This window comes from Perca flavescens, chromosome 2 (genome assembly GCF_004354835.1).
Source record: "Perca flavescens isolate YP-PL-M2 chromosome 2, PFLA_1.0, whole genome shotgun sequence".
Classification (NCBI taxonomy): Eukaryota; Metazoa; Chordata; class Actinopteri; order Perciformes; family Percidae; genus Perca; species Perca flavescens.
This window is the reverse complement of record NC_041332.1, coordinates 18889061-18908794: the sequence shown is the minus strand read 5'-3', so window position 1 is coordinate 18908794 and position 19734 is coordinate 18889061. Positions and strand designations below refer to the sequence as shown.

The 19734-nt window shown below is 39.9% G+C and overlaps 2 protein-coding genes across 3 annotated transcripts; both read right to left on the bottom strand.

Annotated features, from left to right (window-relative positions):
* Nucleotides 1–380: 380 nt before the first annotated feature.
* Nucleotides 381–13255, bottom strand: srp68 (signal recognition particle 68). Its single transcript, XM_028597333.1, has 16 exons — nucleotides 13010–13255; nucleotides 12481–12547; nucleotides 11814–11927; nucleotides 11327–11522; nucleotides 10721–10803; nucleotides 10491–10600; nucleotides 10217–10296; nucleotides 8945–9085; nucleotides 6831–6929; nucleotides 6654–6718; nucleotides 4789–4942; nucleotides 4306–4400; nucleotides 3795–3924; nucleotides 2627–2702; nucleotides 2436–2491; nucleotides 381–2292 (listed from the first exon to the last, which is right to left on the bottom strand). The coding sequence occupies exons 1-16, from the start codon at nucleotides 13095–13097 to the stop codon at nucleotides 2065–2067; spliced, it is 1782 nt and encodes a 593-aa protein (XP_028453134.1). The 5' UTR covers nucleotides 13098–13255; the 3' UTR covers nucleotides 381–2064.
* Nucleotides 13256–13670: 415 nt separating this feature from the next.
* Nucleotides 13671–19186, bottom strand: polg2 (polymerase (DNA directed), gamma 2, accessory subunit). Of its 2 annotated transcripts, XM_028597356.1 has the most exons (9): nucleotides 18628–19186; nucleotides 18267–18552; nucleotides 17599–17704; nucleotides 16922–17027; nucleotides 16404–16589; nucleotides 14974–15111; nucleotides 14782–14862; nucleotides 14457–14557; nucleotides 13671–14346 (listed from the first exon to the last, which is right to left on the bottom strand). In XM_028597356.1, the coding sequence occupies exons 1-9, from the start codon at nucleotides 18808–18810 to the stop codon at nucleotides 14181–14183; spliced, it is 1353 nt and encodes a 450-aa protein (XP_028453157.1). In that variant the 5' UTR covers nucleotides 18811–19186; the 3' UTR covers nucleotides 13671–14180. The 2 variants fall into 2 exon arrangements, with proteins under 2 accessions (XP_028453157.1, XP_028453148.1); XM_028597347.1 differs by having other exon boundaries at nucleotides 18267–19186.
* Nucleotides 19187–19734: the final 548 nt, after the last annotated feature.

Here is a 19734-nt window from a genome sequence, read left to right as displayed (position 1 = left end):
ATATACTTTGGTGTTAAAATGTAGAAGGGAAAAGAAACAAACATTCATACGCATTCATGAAAATGCAAATACACAATGTAAGCCTTAACACGTTCACACACCCTTCTAAGGCATCCTATGCACACCTAACACACCCACAACAGAGGTGAAAAAGACAGTCACACACCTCTTTACTTTAGAAATGTACCGTTTACTTGTAAGGTAATGTGAGGTTTGAGGTTATGGTAATTGTAACTAAATCACAGACAAAGCCACAATAAAAACCTTTTCCCCCCCTCAGTCATGGTCCTTTGGGCATCTTTAAATCACAAGGACTCAAGTTAGAATTAATATCACTGAATTTTCCATAGAAGTGAACGAAGAAAGTCAAGAAACCAGTGTTTGGTGCAAATATATTTTAATAATAGGCCTGGAAATTAAATCAAATCATACATTCCCATTTCATTTCTCTTTCCAGTTATGTTTCCAACAATTATTGATCGTGACTACCTGTTTCTTTTCAGGCCAATCGAGGTAAAGTGCTGGAACTATTCCAGCACGTTAATATTAATTCTTTAAAATAAAACATTAAAGGGGAGGAAAAAAAATAAAAATAAAACCAAAGAAATTAATAAAAATTAGTATGAAAAACAGAAAAATGTTTGAGTGGGAGAATGACACTGAACCAATCCTCTAGCTAGTGTTTAACCAGGTATCACAGGCAAACCAGGTCTCTGAAGGATCAGAGGAAATGCGTGGCTTTGATGTGAACACTATGACTGGCAAACAACGGATGACAAAATGTTTTTATAGTTACAGTATAGCCATAGACATTTAAGTCCTACTCATGAGGACAAACGGGAAGTGTAGTGTGATGAAAAAAAAAAAAATGAAAAAAAGAAAATAAAAGGCCGCTAAAAACTCCATCCATTCTTAATGTCGACTGCTGTCCTACAACATTGATTTTGCTGAAATGCAAATAAAAATGTCAAAGTAAAAACATTACACAAATTAATTACAGTCTGAAATGCTGCACTGGTACTACAAGATCAGCCAGCAGGCTCCTTTGTAGAAAACGTGCCTTGAAAACCCGAGACACTGGGAGGTGTTAGAAATTGCGGCTTGCGCTTTCATAGACCAGCTGAAGCAGTTGGACCCTTCTCTAAAATGATGGCAAGTTTAATGCCAAATGTCATACAGGACAACATATACAGTATGACCGGTGAAGTTGACAAATTAAAACACTGAACCATCCAGCATTTTTTTTTTCTTTTTTAAAGAAAAACATTTCACACTTTGATTCATGGCTTTTAACCAAATAATTGACTTTGTCAGTATATGGGGTGAACTTTTAAATCAAAAACTGGCTTCTTAATGCACAGTCAAAAGCAGGAGAGAGCAGAGCAAAAGGTGGAGGGAAGAAATGGGACACCGCTGGGTCTTCTGAAACTATGAGGATTGATAAAAACGGCTTCAGTTTGTTAAACTACACAGAATATAGATGGCATTTGATGAGCACTACTTTGTTTTAAGTCAAAGTAGCTGCCATAACAAAAACTGCACTTAGTAAATTTTATGTTTAAGAAACATCTCACATAAAGAAAAAACTAAGACGTAATTACATGAAGGCGCTTACATGAGAGTGAAAAAATAACTACTATTGATGGATTAGTTTACTCTGACAGGATTATGAGATTAACAACTTGGCTGTACTTAAAGACCATGGGATGGTAACCTGTAAAACCTAATATTCACAGACACCTCCATAACTCAAATTGAGGAGGCAGCCTGTAATCTAGGAACCCATGCAGCCTGATGTTATTACTAGAGGAGGCTGGTTGACTTGGGTCATATTGCTATTGGAAACTGATTCAATTACTTTTCTATAATCTTTCTTGGAAGACTATACTTACTCTGCCTTCCTCAGAACTGCAAACTCCACCTATCTTGCACTTTAGGCACTAAAAATCAAACATAAAAGTGATTTTAAATGATTCTAAGTAACAACTGGCCCAAGTCTGGTTGGTTGTGGTAAACTCAGGAACTTGTGGCTCTCCTGTGGAAACCAAAGCCTGGGGGATTGATTTAGCTGCCAAAGCCAAAGATGCCCTTGATGTAGCCTGTGAGACCACCCTTGCCCTTCTGCTCCACCTTGTCATCCAGGGGCGGGAAGGCCACGTGGTTGAGAGCAAGGTCAAAGAACAGGGGCTTGCAGGGGATTGGCTGGAAGTCGGGAGGAAACTGGACCAAATTTGGCTGCTTTCCTACCAGGGCGGGATCAAGACGGAAGGTCTCCAGGCGTTTGCAAAGGGGCTGCATGAAGGAGGAGGAAGTAAAAAAGTATATAAACATAGATAACTTCGAGTTGTTGTTGTTAATTATGTGCCACCCCAAAAGGCCCATTGTGAGCCAGGAAAAACCCTGGTGTGGCGTGTCTCTTGATTTTGTTCTCTTACCGTGTTGTCTTTGAGCTGCTGCTGCTGAGAGGGAACTTCAGCAGTCTCATCAGTATCTGAAAAACAAACATTTCCAGAGGCTTGTACACAGGACGAGGTAGAACAAGAATAGGACTAAATAAGTTCTCAGTCATACGGTAAAAAATAAATGAGTTGGGCTGGGAAACTGTCAGTTCAAAAGGTGCTCTCACCTAAAATAGCAGCTGCTTGAAGGGAGTATTTTTCAGCGTTGACCTCAGCAATGAGCTCCTGGACATCAGGGAGATCCTGCAGAAAACAAGAGCTACAACAGTGACATTTCTGGTAGAGTACAGACGATGGTCAACGGTCACAGACTTGATCGCAAAAGCTTTCAGGATCAGTTTCAAAACCTGAAACAACCTGTGTGGAGTTTGTTTCCTTTTTATTTACTGTGTTTATGTCACGCGTAAGGGGATCAATTCATGATGGGTTGTAAATGAAATTGTGTGGTATTGAGAGATAATGTATTTTTATTATTAGGGCCATTAAAAGTAACACGATAACGAGTTAATTCCAATTTCCAAATTCCTATTAAGAGCTCTTGTTTTTTGGCACGTGTTTAACATATGCACGTTTAGGGATTTGGGCCTCTGGCTACACTGTAGTTTGGGAATCAATAAGCAATGCAGCAGTAACATTGTGGATAGCAGAAACTGCAAAATGTTCGGTAACAACATCCTGGGGATGACCAAATCTGCCACCTGGCTCGCCGCGGCGGAGTGAAGCGCATCTCCGGTCTAATCTACGAGGAGACCTGCTGTGTGCTGAAGGTGTTCACGGAGAGTGTGATCCGTAATGCCGTCGCCTTACACCGAGCACGCCAAGAGGAAGAGAATGACCGCCATGGACGCGGTGTACAACGCACACCAGGATCAGGTAAAACCTGATCCTGAATCACAAATGAAAGGCTCTTTTAAACGCCACACACGATCTAAAGAGAGACTTCCCGTTCTGAGTAACAGGCTTTATTAATAACAGTTTTAACTAAATCAATGACCATTAAAAAGCATCTCAAGATCCCCAAAAAAGGAAACTAATCTCCTTGAGTTGAAATGGATAAAGAAAAAACTGTCTTTTGAATGGCAAGTTCAGTTTCAAAGCCCTTCCAGATGGTTCTCTCCACAAGACTAAATTTATTTGCATGTGAATTAAGTTGCCCCTGGAGTCGTCGAGTTCCAAATACCACTTGAGCATTAAACACTTGAAAAATATCCCTTTTAAAAGTACATTTAGAACAGATAAAAAAAAATAACTATGGTTAACCATGGACAATGATGCAATGAAATTGCGGTTCATTTTAATCAATCAATTAACAGCCTTAGTTTTTACATGACCAACCTTCAGGGTGTTGTTGAGGCTCTTGGCCTTAGACTGGACCTCCTTGGCGTATTTCAGCACCCTCTCATACAGCACCAGTGCCTCACTCCACTTCTTCACCAGCACATAAGACTGGGCGATGAAGAAACACCTGTGAAAAGGCACAGAGGGAAGGACCACATTAACAACACGAGTGATTGTATTTATGTAGACAGTATAAAATTCATTTTATATACCGTCTTGTTTTTGACAAGACGGAGGGAAGGACCACATTAACAACACGAGTGATTGTATTTATGTAGACAGTATAAAATTCATTTTATATACATAAATACAATCACTCGTGTTGTTAATGTGGTCCTTCCCTCCGTCTTGTCAAAAACAAGACTACAAGAGGACAGCAACTGCGAGAGTACACTGTGGACTCACAGATGTAATGCTAGATAGATGTAAGGTGGCACTGCGTCACAAACACTATTTGAATCTTTGTTGTATTTTTTGATTAGGAGCTGTTAACCTAAAAATGTCTGACCTGTAGGCCTTGTAGACGAGCGTCTTGAGGGACACCTCCTTCTGGAAGGTGTGGTCATCCTCCAGGCCCTGCAGGGCGGCGAGCTCAGCCAGACTCTGGAGAGACGGACGAACAGTGGAAGGTTAGGGAGGTGTAGGGGGGAGGCAGAGAGTGGACACAGGGAGAAACAGAAGGTGAGTTAAACTGTAAGAAGAAAGTGACAGAGACTGTCAAATAAGGCAAAGTACACATCCCTTCACTGCTGACAACACAGAACAAACAACTCATCCCACTAACACAGCTATGGTGAGAAACTGGCACCTAGGAATCAATTTCTAACTGAAATACATCCTGCTACTATGGCCAATTAAAGTGGATACAGCATATTACAAGCTCAGAAACACATTTCTATCCATCTTTATTTTTTAAATTACTTCTCCATACATGCAGAACCTTATGATTAAAAAGATAAGAATATAGGCTATTTATTGTCCAGATATTTACCTGTAGGATGATGTCGTAGAGGCGTATGAGATCCTGTGGACGGGGCCCTCGCTTGTTCTCGTCGGCTTCGGGTTCCTTCAGTTTAGCCTGCAGAGTATGGGCCATGCTCTCATTCCTCTTCACCAACGTACACAGCTTAATGTAGGTCAGGTAACTGGGAGAGGAGACCAACAGCACATTTATCATTCACTTATTAGGAGATAAATTTAAGAGGGAATTAGAGGTTGGAAATACTTATTTATACTAAACTAAACATCTTTGGGGTTTTGGCTGTTGGTTGAAAAAAACAAGCACTCTGAAAATGACACCTTAAGCTATGGGAAATTACAATGAGCATTGTTCACAATTTTCTGATATTTAACATAAAAATGATGAATTAGCAGAAAAATCAATAATAAAAATAATCGTTACAGCCACAGAATACGATCGCACAATCTGACACAGCAACTATCTAAAAAAGACAGAAATATGTGAAGGCACATCTTGGCATTTACAAGCACAATCACATTTCTTTACTAGGGGTGTTAACAGTACACATAAGTCGGTCTTATTTTGGTACTGGCAACTTCAGTAAACTATTGTCATGACAAAAGGGGAAACATTTTAAATACGTCTGTATTACAGTTTCCAAAAAAGGCAACGGGTCACAATAGGCTCTTTGAAGTATCACTTATGCTATGAAATATAAATATATGTTTTTTCCCTCATCCCAGAGATGGGCACATCTGGGTGATGCGTTAGCACATTGGCACCAGTACCCAGAGGTCCGTGTTTACATGCCGGTAAATCTCCGCTGGAAAATCTGCAACTTTCCCTCTTTTGCATCGCGCCATATCAACCATAAACACTGGCTTTACCCAGTTTGCTGCTGGAGGGAGCGCACCCATTGGTTGTTGACAATATGTACAATATGTGATTTAACTTTACTACCAAGACTTAAAACTTACGATAACATCAAACACGTCTGATTTTATTGGAACGTCAAGATGGGAAAAAGAGACTCAGACTGAGAAGACTGGAGAGCGCCGCAACTCTAGCAAGACTCTCATGATTTCATTCTGATATTGGAAATTGGTCTGCGACCGTGGAATAGCTTGAATAATGATAATAATTAGGGGTGTGCATTGGCACTACCCTCACAATTCGATTCGATTACGATTCACCAGGTAACGATTCGATTCAATTCGATTCTACGATGCATCAAAATTCTACTGCACACAACAAGGCAAATTTTTCATCAGTCATGAGGCAATACAAGCAGTCAGATATTGAACAACAGATTTTATAGGCTGCTATGTGTGTATTATCACTCTCCTGTATCTTTGATACGGAAGTAATTGAAACTTCACAACTTTATTGTCCACTCAAAGCCAGAAAATAAACAGTGACATAATCGATTATGGCACTTTGCCGCATCGATGCTGAATCGTGCATGCCAAGCATTGCGATGCATTGCCGAATTGATTATTGTTGACACCACTAATAATAATAATTTTTTATTTTGTTTTATTGATCCCGCAAGGGAAATCATTTTTCCAACACACATTACACACAGGCCTGAAATACACACTAAATATAATGGACCTATACATGCACAAAATGGAGAGATGTCTATGTGAGAGGGCTGCCCTGAGCAGTTGTGCACATTGGCAGTGCCCAGTAGGTGAACTGGCCCCTCTCCAGCTACCAGTCCACACTCAGTACGGGGACCCAACCCAACTCTCTATGGACTGAGCTACTGCCACCCCCAGAAAAGTTGTTTGGTGTAAGGTCGGCATTACACGCCAATCAGTTTGTTTGTTATAGATCAGCAAATGTAGCTAACTGACAAAAGTCTAGGTTTCAAGAACACGCGTTTCTTATACCTGTGCAGGAACTGCAGGTTGGACACCTTGCTGCTGTCAGCATCAGAGCTCCTCTCTCGCTGCTTCTACAAAAGGTGAGCAATAATTACAAGAAAAAGAAAAACTGGTCACATTCTTGTATTCTGTCAAATTGATGAATCTGACCTGTTAGCAACTTTTGAACCTGTTGTATCTTACCGCCTCACTCTTGAGTTCCTCTCTCACAGCCTGGATGGTGTCTCTGCACTCGGCCAGCAGGGTCTCATACAGATGTTCTTTGGTCTCCTCGTTAGCTGTCTGCATATAATAACGTAACAATAATTAACATCTATAGATTAACATCTACAGTGGAACATAGTGGCTATTTATCACGTCTTCCTGTTTCATAGTAAAATAATATTACCTTCACATTAAAATTCATTTGGTATGAAGTACGTGCAGGAAAGGATGGTGTACTATCAGCAGTAATAGTAGGTTCATGCTAGAGCATTAGCTCACTACAGCACACAAACTAAGCAGACCAGAAAACTGAAACAGACAGTATTTTATGTGAACCGGTCACATCTGGCTGATACCCATTAATATGGTATATATCAGCATTTATACTGCTTCACCAGATCAGATTAGTTAATCCCTTATAAGTATACAGTCTAAAAAAAAAAAAAAAAAAATGCATGGCACAATCAGTGCCTTAAACAGTATGTAGTCTTGGTGTTATGAAACCGAGACAATGAAAGGACCAAAGGTGCAGAAAGACTTAAGGAAGAAAAATAAATCACAAAACTATGTCAACAGGTTTCACATAGAGAGGAATTTGGAAGATGAAGACTTGAGTTTAAAAGTACTCTTTTTTTTTTTTTTTAGGTTAATCAAAAAGGTCTTAAAAAAATAACATTAAAACTCTACAAGAAAAATATGTAGACACATTGGCCTCTATCTGAACTCAGACATACACACAAACACTTTCTCACCATTTAAGCTACACTTGCATTAATAAAAGTCAATCATGCAAACAAATACTTCATCCATTTAGAAGTAGTAGTGGTTTGACACAAAAGAGCAAAAGTTTAAGCGGATGTGACTGTGGGTAACTGGGGGAGAGGCACAGGTATGTGGTCCAGCAGGCTGCCGATACATTCCTGCACACAACTCATCATCCAAATTTTCTCTATCTCAAGATGCCAGACTGATCTGCGAGTGGAAAACTGGAGCTCGCGAGATCAGGACGGTCTCATGAGGCTAATGTTGGATAACTGTAAATGGGAAAATGTGACGATTAATGACAAAAGAAATATTGATACAGTTTCATTTGTTTTAAACTCACGTAAAAGTCATTAAACACTTTTATGGAGGAAATTATTGTCACATATCCACCTTCAAAAGGGACAATAAACCCTTTGGAAGAAACACCGTGGAAGAATGTTACGAGAAACATTCTTCATAGTGATAATTGATAGACAGGTCATACGGCTGCTCTTATCCAGCCAGAAGCCTGATGTTATTTAGTGCCACACACTCATGCTAACACCCTGTCAAGGCCTAGCATGACTGGCTCAACCTGTCAAGCATATTCTCTCTCTCGGCAGATAAACTGATTAGAGGAGGGAGGAGTTGACGGAACTCTCCTACTACTAGGACTGATGCATGGCCAAATATGGAGTTTCCTGTCCCCAGGGGCCCATGTGTGAGACAAATACTCTGACTTTTATTGAGCTATCTGGGAGAAATGGCACAGACGCTTGCTAATTTTACAACATTCATTCTATCACTCACAAAAATTGGTTGATAAGGATGTTATTTCACATTCAGTTACAACTACTATTAGCATAATAATAGACCATAACGCTGCAGTTGAGTACCAAAAGGAACCACTTGATACTAAAAGATGTATATAATACTACTGTCTACAAAGACCTGCTGGGCGTAGCCTTGTTTCCATGTGTGGCCTGAAAATGCACAGAATGCAGCCGTGCAATGAGAGAGGCTGCATGCCAGAGACCTGAGTGTCTTCGGGTGTGACAGGTGTGTCTGCAGGGTGTGCTGAGCCTTCTGGCATAAGAAAACAGGAGGAATGAGCTGTGGTGGCAGCGATGGGACATGTGAGATTGTGAAGAGGAGAGTGCCACCTACAGAACATTTAAGGAACTGACTGGACTGTTGGAAGGAAGAGGTGTTCTGCTCAAACTTTAGGCCATATGCCCGTTTTGAGACTTTTCATCTGGTTTGCCTTTGGATACAGCATAAGTTGAAGACAGGAAATGTGAGGAGAGGGCAAGAGGGATTGACATGCATCAGGAACTAAATATACTGACCTGAGCGATAGCGGCCTCATTGTCTGCCAGACCCAACAGGAATATGCGGGCCTTATCGATCTTGACAGGCACCGACCGCCCTCGCCACTCTACCTCACTCATGGTGGCTGCCTGCTTGGTTCTGGCCTGAGTGATCAGAGCCTGAGGAGAATTTAAAAACATATGAAACATTTTTTTTTATAAAACATAGATACATTTAAAGTTGGAAAAAAGGCTATATATATATATATATATATATATATATATATATATATATATATATATATAGCTGAATTATGATGATGTGACCTAAAATAATGATTAATTGCACATTTTACCTTGATAACAATAAATGAATGAAAATTTCATTTTTTGTGATTCGACAACGGACACTGCGTTTTGTTTTTGTATAACTTTTTTTTTTTTTTTTTTTTTAATGTCTCTTGTATGATAAAAATGTAAATAGGCTATACAATCAATTTCTTAACTGCTAATTAACTTGTTAGTTCTAACTTTGAACCAGCAAGTTGCGTTTTAACCTCCTCGTTTTTCTGCTTGTGGAGAATTACGTGACACATGAAACTATACTGATGAGGACACAGCTGACAACCTGCAGGTGGAGGTGCTGGAGACAGGCTCGGACATACGTGCCGCAGGACGCTGTGGACTTGTGTCAGTCCCGCAAGCGGTTTAAGGAAAGTGGCTGCATGTGTCCGACAATGCACAAAAGATCAACACCGGTACAAGCCTACAGTGTCGGCCCGCCCCCATATTTGGCGGGCAAGTGTTAATTTTGGACCCTGCACACGCGGTAGAATTATTTTAAGGTGAAAGTAGACTTATCAACAAAAATAGATTATTGAAATTCTCGTCATGGGAAAAATATGTTGCTAAAAGCTTCAGAATTTTGATGTACATACATTTTTGATTAATCGTCCAAAACAGCCCTACATAGAATATTGCAATAGGTTTAAAATCGGAATAATATTGTATTTTTTATATTTATTATATATATATATATATATATATATATATTTTTTTTTTTTTTTTTTTATTTCAAGGACAAATGCTATTGTTTGTACAGAGATTGTATTTTTTGACATTTTAAATATTGTATTGTGACATAAGTATCGTGAGGATATTGTATTGTGAGGCCTCTGGCAATTCACACCCCTAGTAATAGATGCACACAAATTTGCTCAGGTCACATTTTATTTGGACCAAAGTTGAGGTTGGTGTGTGTGTGTTCCAGCCGACATGGTGTAAACTAATGTCCAACTCCTGTATGTTTACCTCTAGTTTCTCAGCCATCATGCCTCCTCCACCACCAGTCAGTCTCATCTGCATCAAGTCATTGATGGCGTTCTGGTCACCTGCAATTAGGCAGAAATAAAATAAAATTAAATCAGGTTTGTCTGTCTGTCTGTCCGGACTGTCTGGACTGTCTGACATATCCAGTTTGTGAACAATGTCTCAGGATGCCTAAAACAAGTCTGACAAGATGGCCGTCAATTATGTTTTATTAGGTTTTTGGAATAAATGTTCCCCGTATGTGTGCGTTACTCACCAATGTTGTAAGCACAGTAGCGGATGTTGGGTGATATCTCGTCCACACGCTGGCGATACAGAACTGCCAGCTCCTCAGTGAAAGCACTGGCAAGCTTTTCATAGATGGTCCTAAAAAGACAAAAATGAGATTGTTTCAAATCTCCCGAAGGTCATTAAAATTCATACATCAGATGAACAGCCACTTATTCTGCCAATGTATTAAGAAACTGTTGTGATGTTCAAACTCACTTGCACTTGTTGAAGGCCTCCATGGCAAGCTTCCACTCCTGCAGTTCAAATTCCACCATACCCGTCAGGTATGCAGTGTAGGCCTGAAATAAAATATATGAGCTATTATTAGTGGCTGTTGTAAGAATAAGAATCAAAATCATAATCACAATATATGCTGAAAATGGCATGTTTTAAAGAATATTTGCGACTTTGGGACTGATTGCTGTGGACAAAGTACACACGGCGATACACCAATAAGAGACAATTACATTTAACCATGTATACAGCCGATTTAAATAGCTCACGTTACTCTATTTGTGAACAGTTAACTTAATTTATATTGTACGTGGCGTTTTCTTTTGCAGGTTGCAAATGTTCCACCAAAACAAGTTCCTTCCCGAGACTATTTTGCAGCGCTGTGGAGATAGGTCCGGCAATTCGAGACTACATACAGAGTAACAAGCAACCAAAAAATAGAATATAAAGTCAAAGGGCGATACGACAAAGGTTGAGACCACTTTTGGAACTTATGGACCTTATAGCACATATATACCCCTTTTCCTACAGTATTCACCTTTACTGCATCTTTAGAAGCAGGTTGAAAGGGGATTTTGTATTGTGTACCTGTGCCTCAAGTTTGGTCTTGGCGTCAACACGGGGGCTCTCACAGAGCTTCTCCAACTTTTCGCTGTGCTTGGCAGCCTTGCGTAGTCTTGCAAGCAGGTGGAAGCGCTTACGTGGCTCTGTGTTGGCCTCTTGCTTCAGCTGCATGGCGTAACTCCATGCACGCTCTGCCTCCATCAAAACCAACAACAGATACCTGAAGAAAGGGAGGTAATTTCATCGGTTGTTTGGCAGCATAGTCTAACCATTTAAAGTGGACACAATCAATTCACTATCTATCAGAAGTCGACACAGTCAGCAGTGTACCGTCAGCAAATAGATTGATAAGGTCTAGTTTAATCAGGGGTTTAAGTAGCGAGGTGTACCAAACTAGATGACAACACGGCTCTACATTTTTCAAATCGTTATTTACGTTATATGAGGCTCTTCCTTAACATCAGCCAGTTAACTCCACATGAATGTCCGGCTCAGACTTTCCATTCCTCACCTGCTGTCAGAAAGCATTTCAACAGTTATTTTCTTCCCAATGAATTTATGTCGGTTGCCCATCCTGAAGCCAAGAGTCTTGCGCAGGCGACGCAATCTGCGGGAGCAGTAGCCCCTGCACACAGTTACATAAAGATGGTTACCTTACATTAATAATGCACACATGTACATTTCTACCTATACAAATACCAGGGTTTTCTTAAAAAAAAAATTATTAACCTAAATGTGTTATCATTCTAGATTTATTCGAGACACTTTAAGGTTAAGTAGTGACAATGATGCATGTTAAGATTCACTGCGTAGCCACTTTGTTGTTGCATTTGACTGCATTACATTGTACAAGTCAGGAAAAAAAAAGTATTAAGATTTAAGAGCCATTTGTACAACAGCACAGTCTCATGTGAAACATATGTCAAAGGTTTTCATGCAAACAGCTTCTCAATGTATAAAACAAGAATTTGGTCTCCAAAATAAATACTGTATACACAGGATGTTGGAGGGAAAAAAAAAAATGTTCACTGATGAAAGATTGTGGTTCTCTTTGTGAACAGCTATACAATCCTAAACAGTTTACCACAGATATCCCTACAGCTATGGTCCAGTTAATGGGGGTTTGTGTATATATATATATATATATCTCATATGACTGGGCAGTGGGCACAGCTCACCTGTATCTCTGGTAGTCTCCGTGCCTGAGGCCATGCTGCTGCTGGGACTCCTTGATTATTTGCAAAACTGCGAATCAATGTTAAGGGACCACCTTGTTTACATCACACACTGTAAGTTACTCTAGGGGAACATTTGTCATTCATATTCAAGTGTGAATAGGATATTAGCACTGGAAGTGACGTTCAGACCCTGGAAGTCAGACTGTGGTGCGGTTAGTTAGCTGCAACCGAAACTCAGGTTACAACAAGTACAACTAAATATAAACTATAGCAGCACACGTTAACTAATATTTGTACTTAATTTAACGTCCTTAGACTTGGAAAAAATAAGTTTGTGACAAGCCAATTTAATCTGCTTTTCTCGATTGACAGCCTGCTTCAGTATGACACGTAGCCTAATGACGCTAGCTAACGTTATCTTCTAACCGAGCTAGCAAGCAAGCAAGCTGTCGTTAGCTTTTGCGCCTGACATAGATTCGCTGGAGCAAAGACAAAACCACTGCTACACTTCTGATGCTGTGAAGGATACTTTCCAGTCCAAGTCCTCCATCCGGTGAATTTTCTTTATTTTCATCCATGGAGGACAATTTAGCGTCGTTTTGCTTGTCTGCGGCCATCTCTAAATGCTAACAGCTAAGCGGCACATATACACATGCTCAGAAGTAGAACCAGCAAGGACCATAGACTGTATGGCAGGGACCAATGACGGAACAGGGAGGGGCGAAGCTACATCCATACCTCGCGAGATTTAGCTGATGGGTCTTCCACTCAACTGTGCAGGCTGCTTTTAGGAAGATCTCTGGTAGAGTATACACCATTGACTGTAAAATTAATGGTTTACACGGAGAAATACCTAATTTTTAATTGAGGCATGCACTTTAACGGCTGCACCTGAAATAGAACAAAACCCCAAGACAATATATTACAGAACACTGACAGTCCTCCTCACAAGCAAAATATCATCAATGACATAAAATGCAGACTTAACGAAAAGCACACAGCAAATCAAAGGAGAAAACAGCCCATGTCTTCATAACAAGCCCCTATGCAGCATCATATATTCCCAATACCTTAACTCGCAGATATTGCTATGAGGAACTATCTGTCTGGTGAAAGCTCATGAACAGATATAAAACAGACCTTGAGGTGAGACCTTTCCAGGGTCGAGAATGATCTTTGAACCTCCAGAAAAATATTGATTCACTTTAATAATCAATTAATCTACAATAATTAACAGGGAGCATAAGGGCCACAACAACAAAAAAGTCAAACATTAAAGTGTAATTTAATATTATCATTTAACATATTTGATCAGAAATTGAGACATAAATAAACACACCAAACATTTATCCAAATCCTCCTCCAATGTAAATACCACCCTGTTGAATTCAGAGAGTTGGAAGTACTGAGAGGAGGCTGAAGGATGAGTGAGAGTCTTCATAACCAATCAAATTCTGGGGGAACATGCACTATGGGCACATAAACTATAAGCAACATGTTACACTGCACACATCTTCTTTTCACCCGTCACAAAAATAGTTTCTTAGCCTTTAAAGATGAGGTACAAAATGGCCACCCATCAGCCAAATATACTTGTAGACTTGTAGATGTGCAATGGTTTTGTACCTGGAAGGAATGCAAAACTGAAGCATCACAATACTCAGACTTTTCTTTTAGTTGCCAAAACAAAAAATGTCCATTCAGCTGTTGTCGGCAGCAGAAATGTATCTGGAGAGAAAGTTCTTGATCTCAGAGATGTGCTTGGTCTCTTTGATGGTGGTGTCTCTGCTGCGGACTTGAAGGAGGCCGCTCTCCAGCGTGTTCTCACTGATCACCACAGTGAAAAGCACTCCCATCTCATCGTATCTAAAATGCATCGATAAAGAGACACACATCAGTCCATAGCAAGAGAAACACTGATAGTTTGCTCCAAATGAGCAATTTTGCTTCCATTATAACACTGAATTGCACTTCACTTTGCATTCAGCTGCTCCATTGACACTGGCAGAGTTTCAAGATACCCAGGCCACGCAGAGATCTTAGCCTCCATAAACTCCTGCAGCAACCCTTCACAAACCTACAAAATAATCAAATACACATTAATCTACTTAACTTATGCCTACACAATCAAGTTCAATTACATACTTAAGTGCTGATTCTATCACAGTCACTTGAAAGATCCTTTTTACCCAGCACTTGACTCACTTTTTAGTTGTGTATCGACAAAGATTTAATCAAGATAAAAAAAAAAAAAAAATCAATCAATCACTGATGTCCACTGTCAATACATCTTTTTCTTACCTGCCTCAGCTCCACCGTGGCTCCCCTGCCAATGTCTAAAGCCACTTTCACTGGAGCCAACACTGGGTGCAACTTCAGAACCTGAAATTGAACCAAAACTCAGTGAGAGAGAATGACATCGCAAAAGAGAGGGCAAGTAAGAAGGTGGAAAATATTATCGTTTTTACAAGTGGGTCAGCTGTGAGTCATAACCTTTCTCTGCAGCAGCTTTTGCTTGCTTTCTTCTTTCTTGAGATGCTGGAGTGAGTTGGATAGAAAGGCCAACACACCGCGGTCCATGTTCCCGGTTACTGAGACGACGTGAGGAACTGACTTACGACTATCTCGACACTGATCGGGTATAGAAAGACAATTAACATTGTTGGTGGTTACCATGAAGAAAGGCAACAATAGTAGTGAATACACTAGCTGTCTGTGTGTATGATTTTTGGAACATGTCTAAAATTTTACATGAAGGCTGAAAGGCACGCGTTACTGTTAACATTAATGATGGCTTCGTCTTATTCAAGTGTCCATGTAGGTCATGACAAAGTGACAGTGAGCCAGCATGCACAATACCAGGATCCAGGAATTCAGTCATCAGTGTGAAAAAGGACTATAAGGGAAATTACAGATTTCATTGTGGGGGCCGCCACATAATTTGATTCTGCGATGTCCTTGGAGCATCACTCCAAACAGTTAATTAGAAACTGCTTCTTTCAACTGAGGAACATATCAAAACTCAGAACTTTGGCGTCGAAGGTTGAATTGGAAATGATCATCCATGCTTTAATCTCGTCTTGTTAACATTACTGTAACAGTCTTTTTACTTGTTTGAACAAGAAAGAGAGAGCTTTTCCATCTGCAGGTTGTTCAGAACTCCGCTGTGGAGGCTTTTAACTCACAAAAGCAAAAGAGCGCACATCTGGCATTTTGTCATCACTTCACTGGTTACCAGTTCATTTTAGAATTCATTTTAAAATTCTGGTCTTTAAATTTAGAGCCTTGCACGGACAAGCTCCTCCTTATATGTCTGACCTGATTCAGCATCACACTTCTTCCCAGTGTCTGAGGTCATTAGGTCAGATGTTGTTAGTGGTCCCCCGCACTCATTTTAAAACCAAAGGGGATCGATCTTTTCAGGCATTGGCACCCAGGCTGTGGAATGCACTGCTGCTCTCTTTACATTGTTCAAATGCTGTTGATTCTTTTTGAAAAGCAGTTGAAGACTTCAAACGGGCTTTAAGTTAGACAAGGGCTTTTATGTACCTATGTTTTCCTTGTATTCTTATATCTTCCATTTATCATATTCCAATTAAATTGTAAAGCACTTTGTGATTTTTATCTGTGAAAAGTGCTATATAAATAAATGTTACTTACTTACTTAACATCACCCCAATCTTCTGGCAGGTGATATTTAACCACTATTTACAGCCATCTCAGGAAGTAACTCCATGATGCCTTCAAAGGGTGATTGCTAGATTAACGTTGCAACTGCAACATGTCTATACCCTCTATGGGACTTTTCAGTAACACCAGCTTGACCGGTAAGAAACTGAAAGTTGACACACAAAAAAAAAGCACACAAACAAAAAGCCAGTGACCACATGAAGACACTTAAAAACAGCAATAAGGAGACTGACTTGTAGTTTGGAACGGACATCTTTGTGTGTCTGCAGCAGCTCGGTGTTTCCTCTGCTCCACAGCGTCTCCAGGGGCTCCTCCCCCCACGGGAAGCTGTAGATGATCCTCACACCACGAGACGCTGCCTCCTCGCGTTCCTCCTCTGGGACTTCACGACTGCTGAAGTCTGATGGAGACAGGGCAAACTGGAAAGACATGGGTTGACCTGATTTCATGTAACTGAAGTTTTCTTGATGTAGTAACACTCCTTGACTCCCTAAAACTCCTATCTCTTTTGAAACATTTTGAAAATGAAAACTGCATGTAAGGAACATGAAAACAGGACCATAACCCTTTTTGTGCTCCAGCTAGCGCTGCACAATATATGCCAATAGTATATTGTTAAACTACCTTGTGATTATAAAATAATCTTTCCTACGTTCTGTTCTATGTGAAAATGTGTGTGTATCTGAGTAATGATAAGGATCTGTTCAACGGAAATGCTCTGAAATACTCCCTCATATTTACCAATACTCACTTTCCTCCACCACTTCAGTCTATGACGCGTCCAGTGATCCAGCCACTGGGAAGAGGTACGAGGAGAGCAGAACCACACTAGAGATGTCTGGGTCACCTCAGCTGGGCTGGCAGAAAAATAACCATTACGTTATAATTACAGTATCATTACACAGGTTATTTTTAGCTGTTTACTGTATTTAAATAATAATATTTTGTTATGAAATACAGCAATACTCTTATTTTAATATCAAAATAGTCCAGGGGCCAGTTCACCCTCTAGTGGTGAAAAAATGAAAAGTGTCAAAACCAATATGATCACAAGATTCCTTGTTTCACGGACTGTAGGCTGTTTGCTGCAGTCCAATCTACTCTGCCCTGCACTGTACCTGGATTATTATACAGGACACATAGTCTAATCTATTGATACATATATTACATGTTCATATTGATGTATCTTTTCATAGGATTAGCAGTCAGTGAGTTGTACATATTGCTATGTCAAATACATACTTGTCTTCATGTAACATACAGGTGGTATTAACATAAACTCATCAAGCAATACTGAGTATGAAGGAGCAAAATGCATTCACCCACATTCCAAAATCTCATGTGGAGAATCTGTAGTGCAAGAATAAACTTATTCACAAGTATGTGTCGACAGACCGACAGACAGACAGACAGTAGATGAAGCCTCACCAACCAGAGCCATCTGAGGGCTGAAAACACAGACCAGTCTCAGCCAGCCCGAAGGGCAGCTTCCTGTTCACCAGCTCCAACGAGGGGACAAATTGCTCCAAGGCACCTGAGAACAAACACGACTTAAATGCTGTTGTTCTTGTATTCAATTTATTCTAATTTTGTACTCCAACAAAGAAGATTATTAGGGGGTAAAACTGTGTTTAATTTAATTGTTTAGTACCAAATTGAGGATAGGTGCCATCAGTTATGTCCCCAAGAGTGATGCCTTTCCTGATCCTTTTGTCCCTCTACAAAATTTGACTGGTGCAATATTTGGTTCTAAACAGTGGTTTAGATCATGGAATGAAGAATTCAAATGGAACCTCCTCCAAGCCAAGGACAGGTACAAAAGCTCCTTTGCAGACTCTAATGTTTACTACCAGGATCCCAAACCTTAATATAATATTTGATAGGTGGAGCTTGAACTGGGATGGACTCAACCAAGGCTAGGAGGGTCCCTTAAAACCAGTTATTTCTCATTTTACTGTAGCACCGTGGCTTGCTGAACCAAAGATAGTCTATCTTGCAATCACCTTGCTATACAGACCCAACTTTATGCCATCATAATCACTATAAGTATATACTAGTGCAACTATTTCTCTCTGTAATATGGTATAATGTGTTACCTTGAAGAAAGTTTGTCCTCAGAGATGTGGACCTCTGAATGAGTGATTGTATGTTCTGGATGAGCTGCTCCTTGCTCAGTTCTTGCTGTTCAAGTAGGCGTTTTACATTTTCAGTCTCAACAATCCTCAGTTGCCCCCGTCCACCTGTTGCTGTGTCCTTGCTGCTGCTCAGAGTGTTTATCCCAAACACCTGAGCTGTGGACCTGGTCACAGAGTGCCACCACTGATCCAGCAGGTTTCTCCTCAGCTCCATGCCCAGAGGTCCATAACTGCAGCTTATCCCAAGCTGAAACAGCTCTGTGTTAGTCTGGCCAGATAAAACAAAATATCTGTCCACACAAAGCTGCAGCAAAGTCCTGACCTTGTCCAAATCCTCACTCGATGATGTACTGCACTGTCTCTTGGTGTGTTGCAGAGCAAGTATTATTCTGCACTGTGAGGTTTTTAATACGCATAGGCGCCTTGATAGGACGTTTCTGACAGGGTAAGATAACATGATGCGAAGCAAATCCAAAGATTGTCTATTGAAGTAATGAATCCTCATGAGTTAAAATCGGACATGTCCATGAATAAATCTTGAATGCTATTTACGTTAAAATGTCAGCTATAGCTTAACTTTTCAAAGCAAAAACACAGCGTTAACTGTTTCCGTTGAACACAAAAATACAAGCTCAGTGAGGTGACTTTATCCTCCGCCTGTTAAGCGTTGATTGATATCACACTTATAGTAGATAATGGCATATATGCTACATACCGCAAATACTGAAAGCCTGTCGGCGCATTTAAAACAAAAAGCACTCGCCTGACAGCTTTTCACTGTTGTCACATAGTTAATATTCAATATTAAGCACTAGTTTGAAATTCACTGGAGTTACATGTGATCGCATGTAATACATGATCCCGGAACTGATATGTTTACATCCGGGTTACGAATTTGTCTGCCAGGCGCATAGACTCATAGACTATGCGCATTAAACGGCCAGGCGGTGCATTCGGTGTCTTTTCTGAAATAACCAGACATTTCTAACGGTGGTGGTTTTGACACACACACAAAAAAAAAAAAAAAGTGAAATGTGTGTGTATATATATATATATATATATATATATATATATATATATTATTCATTCAGTTAATTTTCAATTCTCTATTTTTTTTTCAACGTGATTTTTTATAATGAATCAAATGTTATTGCTTTATTTCATTTTAATACAAAATGAACACCAAATAGTCCCAGTGAGGTAAACAATATAGGCTACTTCAACAACGTACAGTATATCTCAGTCGTCTTATTTGCTTATACATTGTTTTTGAAGCCTTGTCTACATTGTCTGGAATACAACCCTGGTGAGGAAAAACTCTTTACTCTTTGTTTGCCTTAAAGTAGTAGGATCAATATATAAGGAGTATTCAGCCTAAAATAAGTAAATCAGCCCAAAATATCCACAAATGGGTAGTTTAATAAAGGAC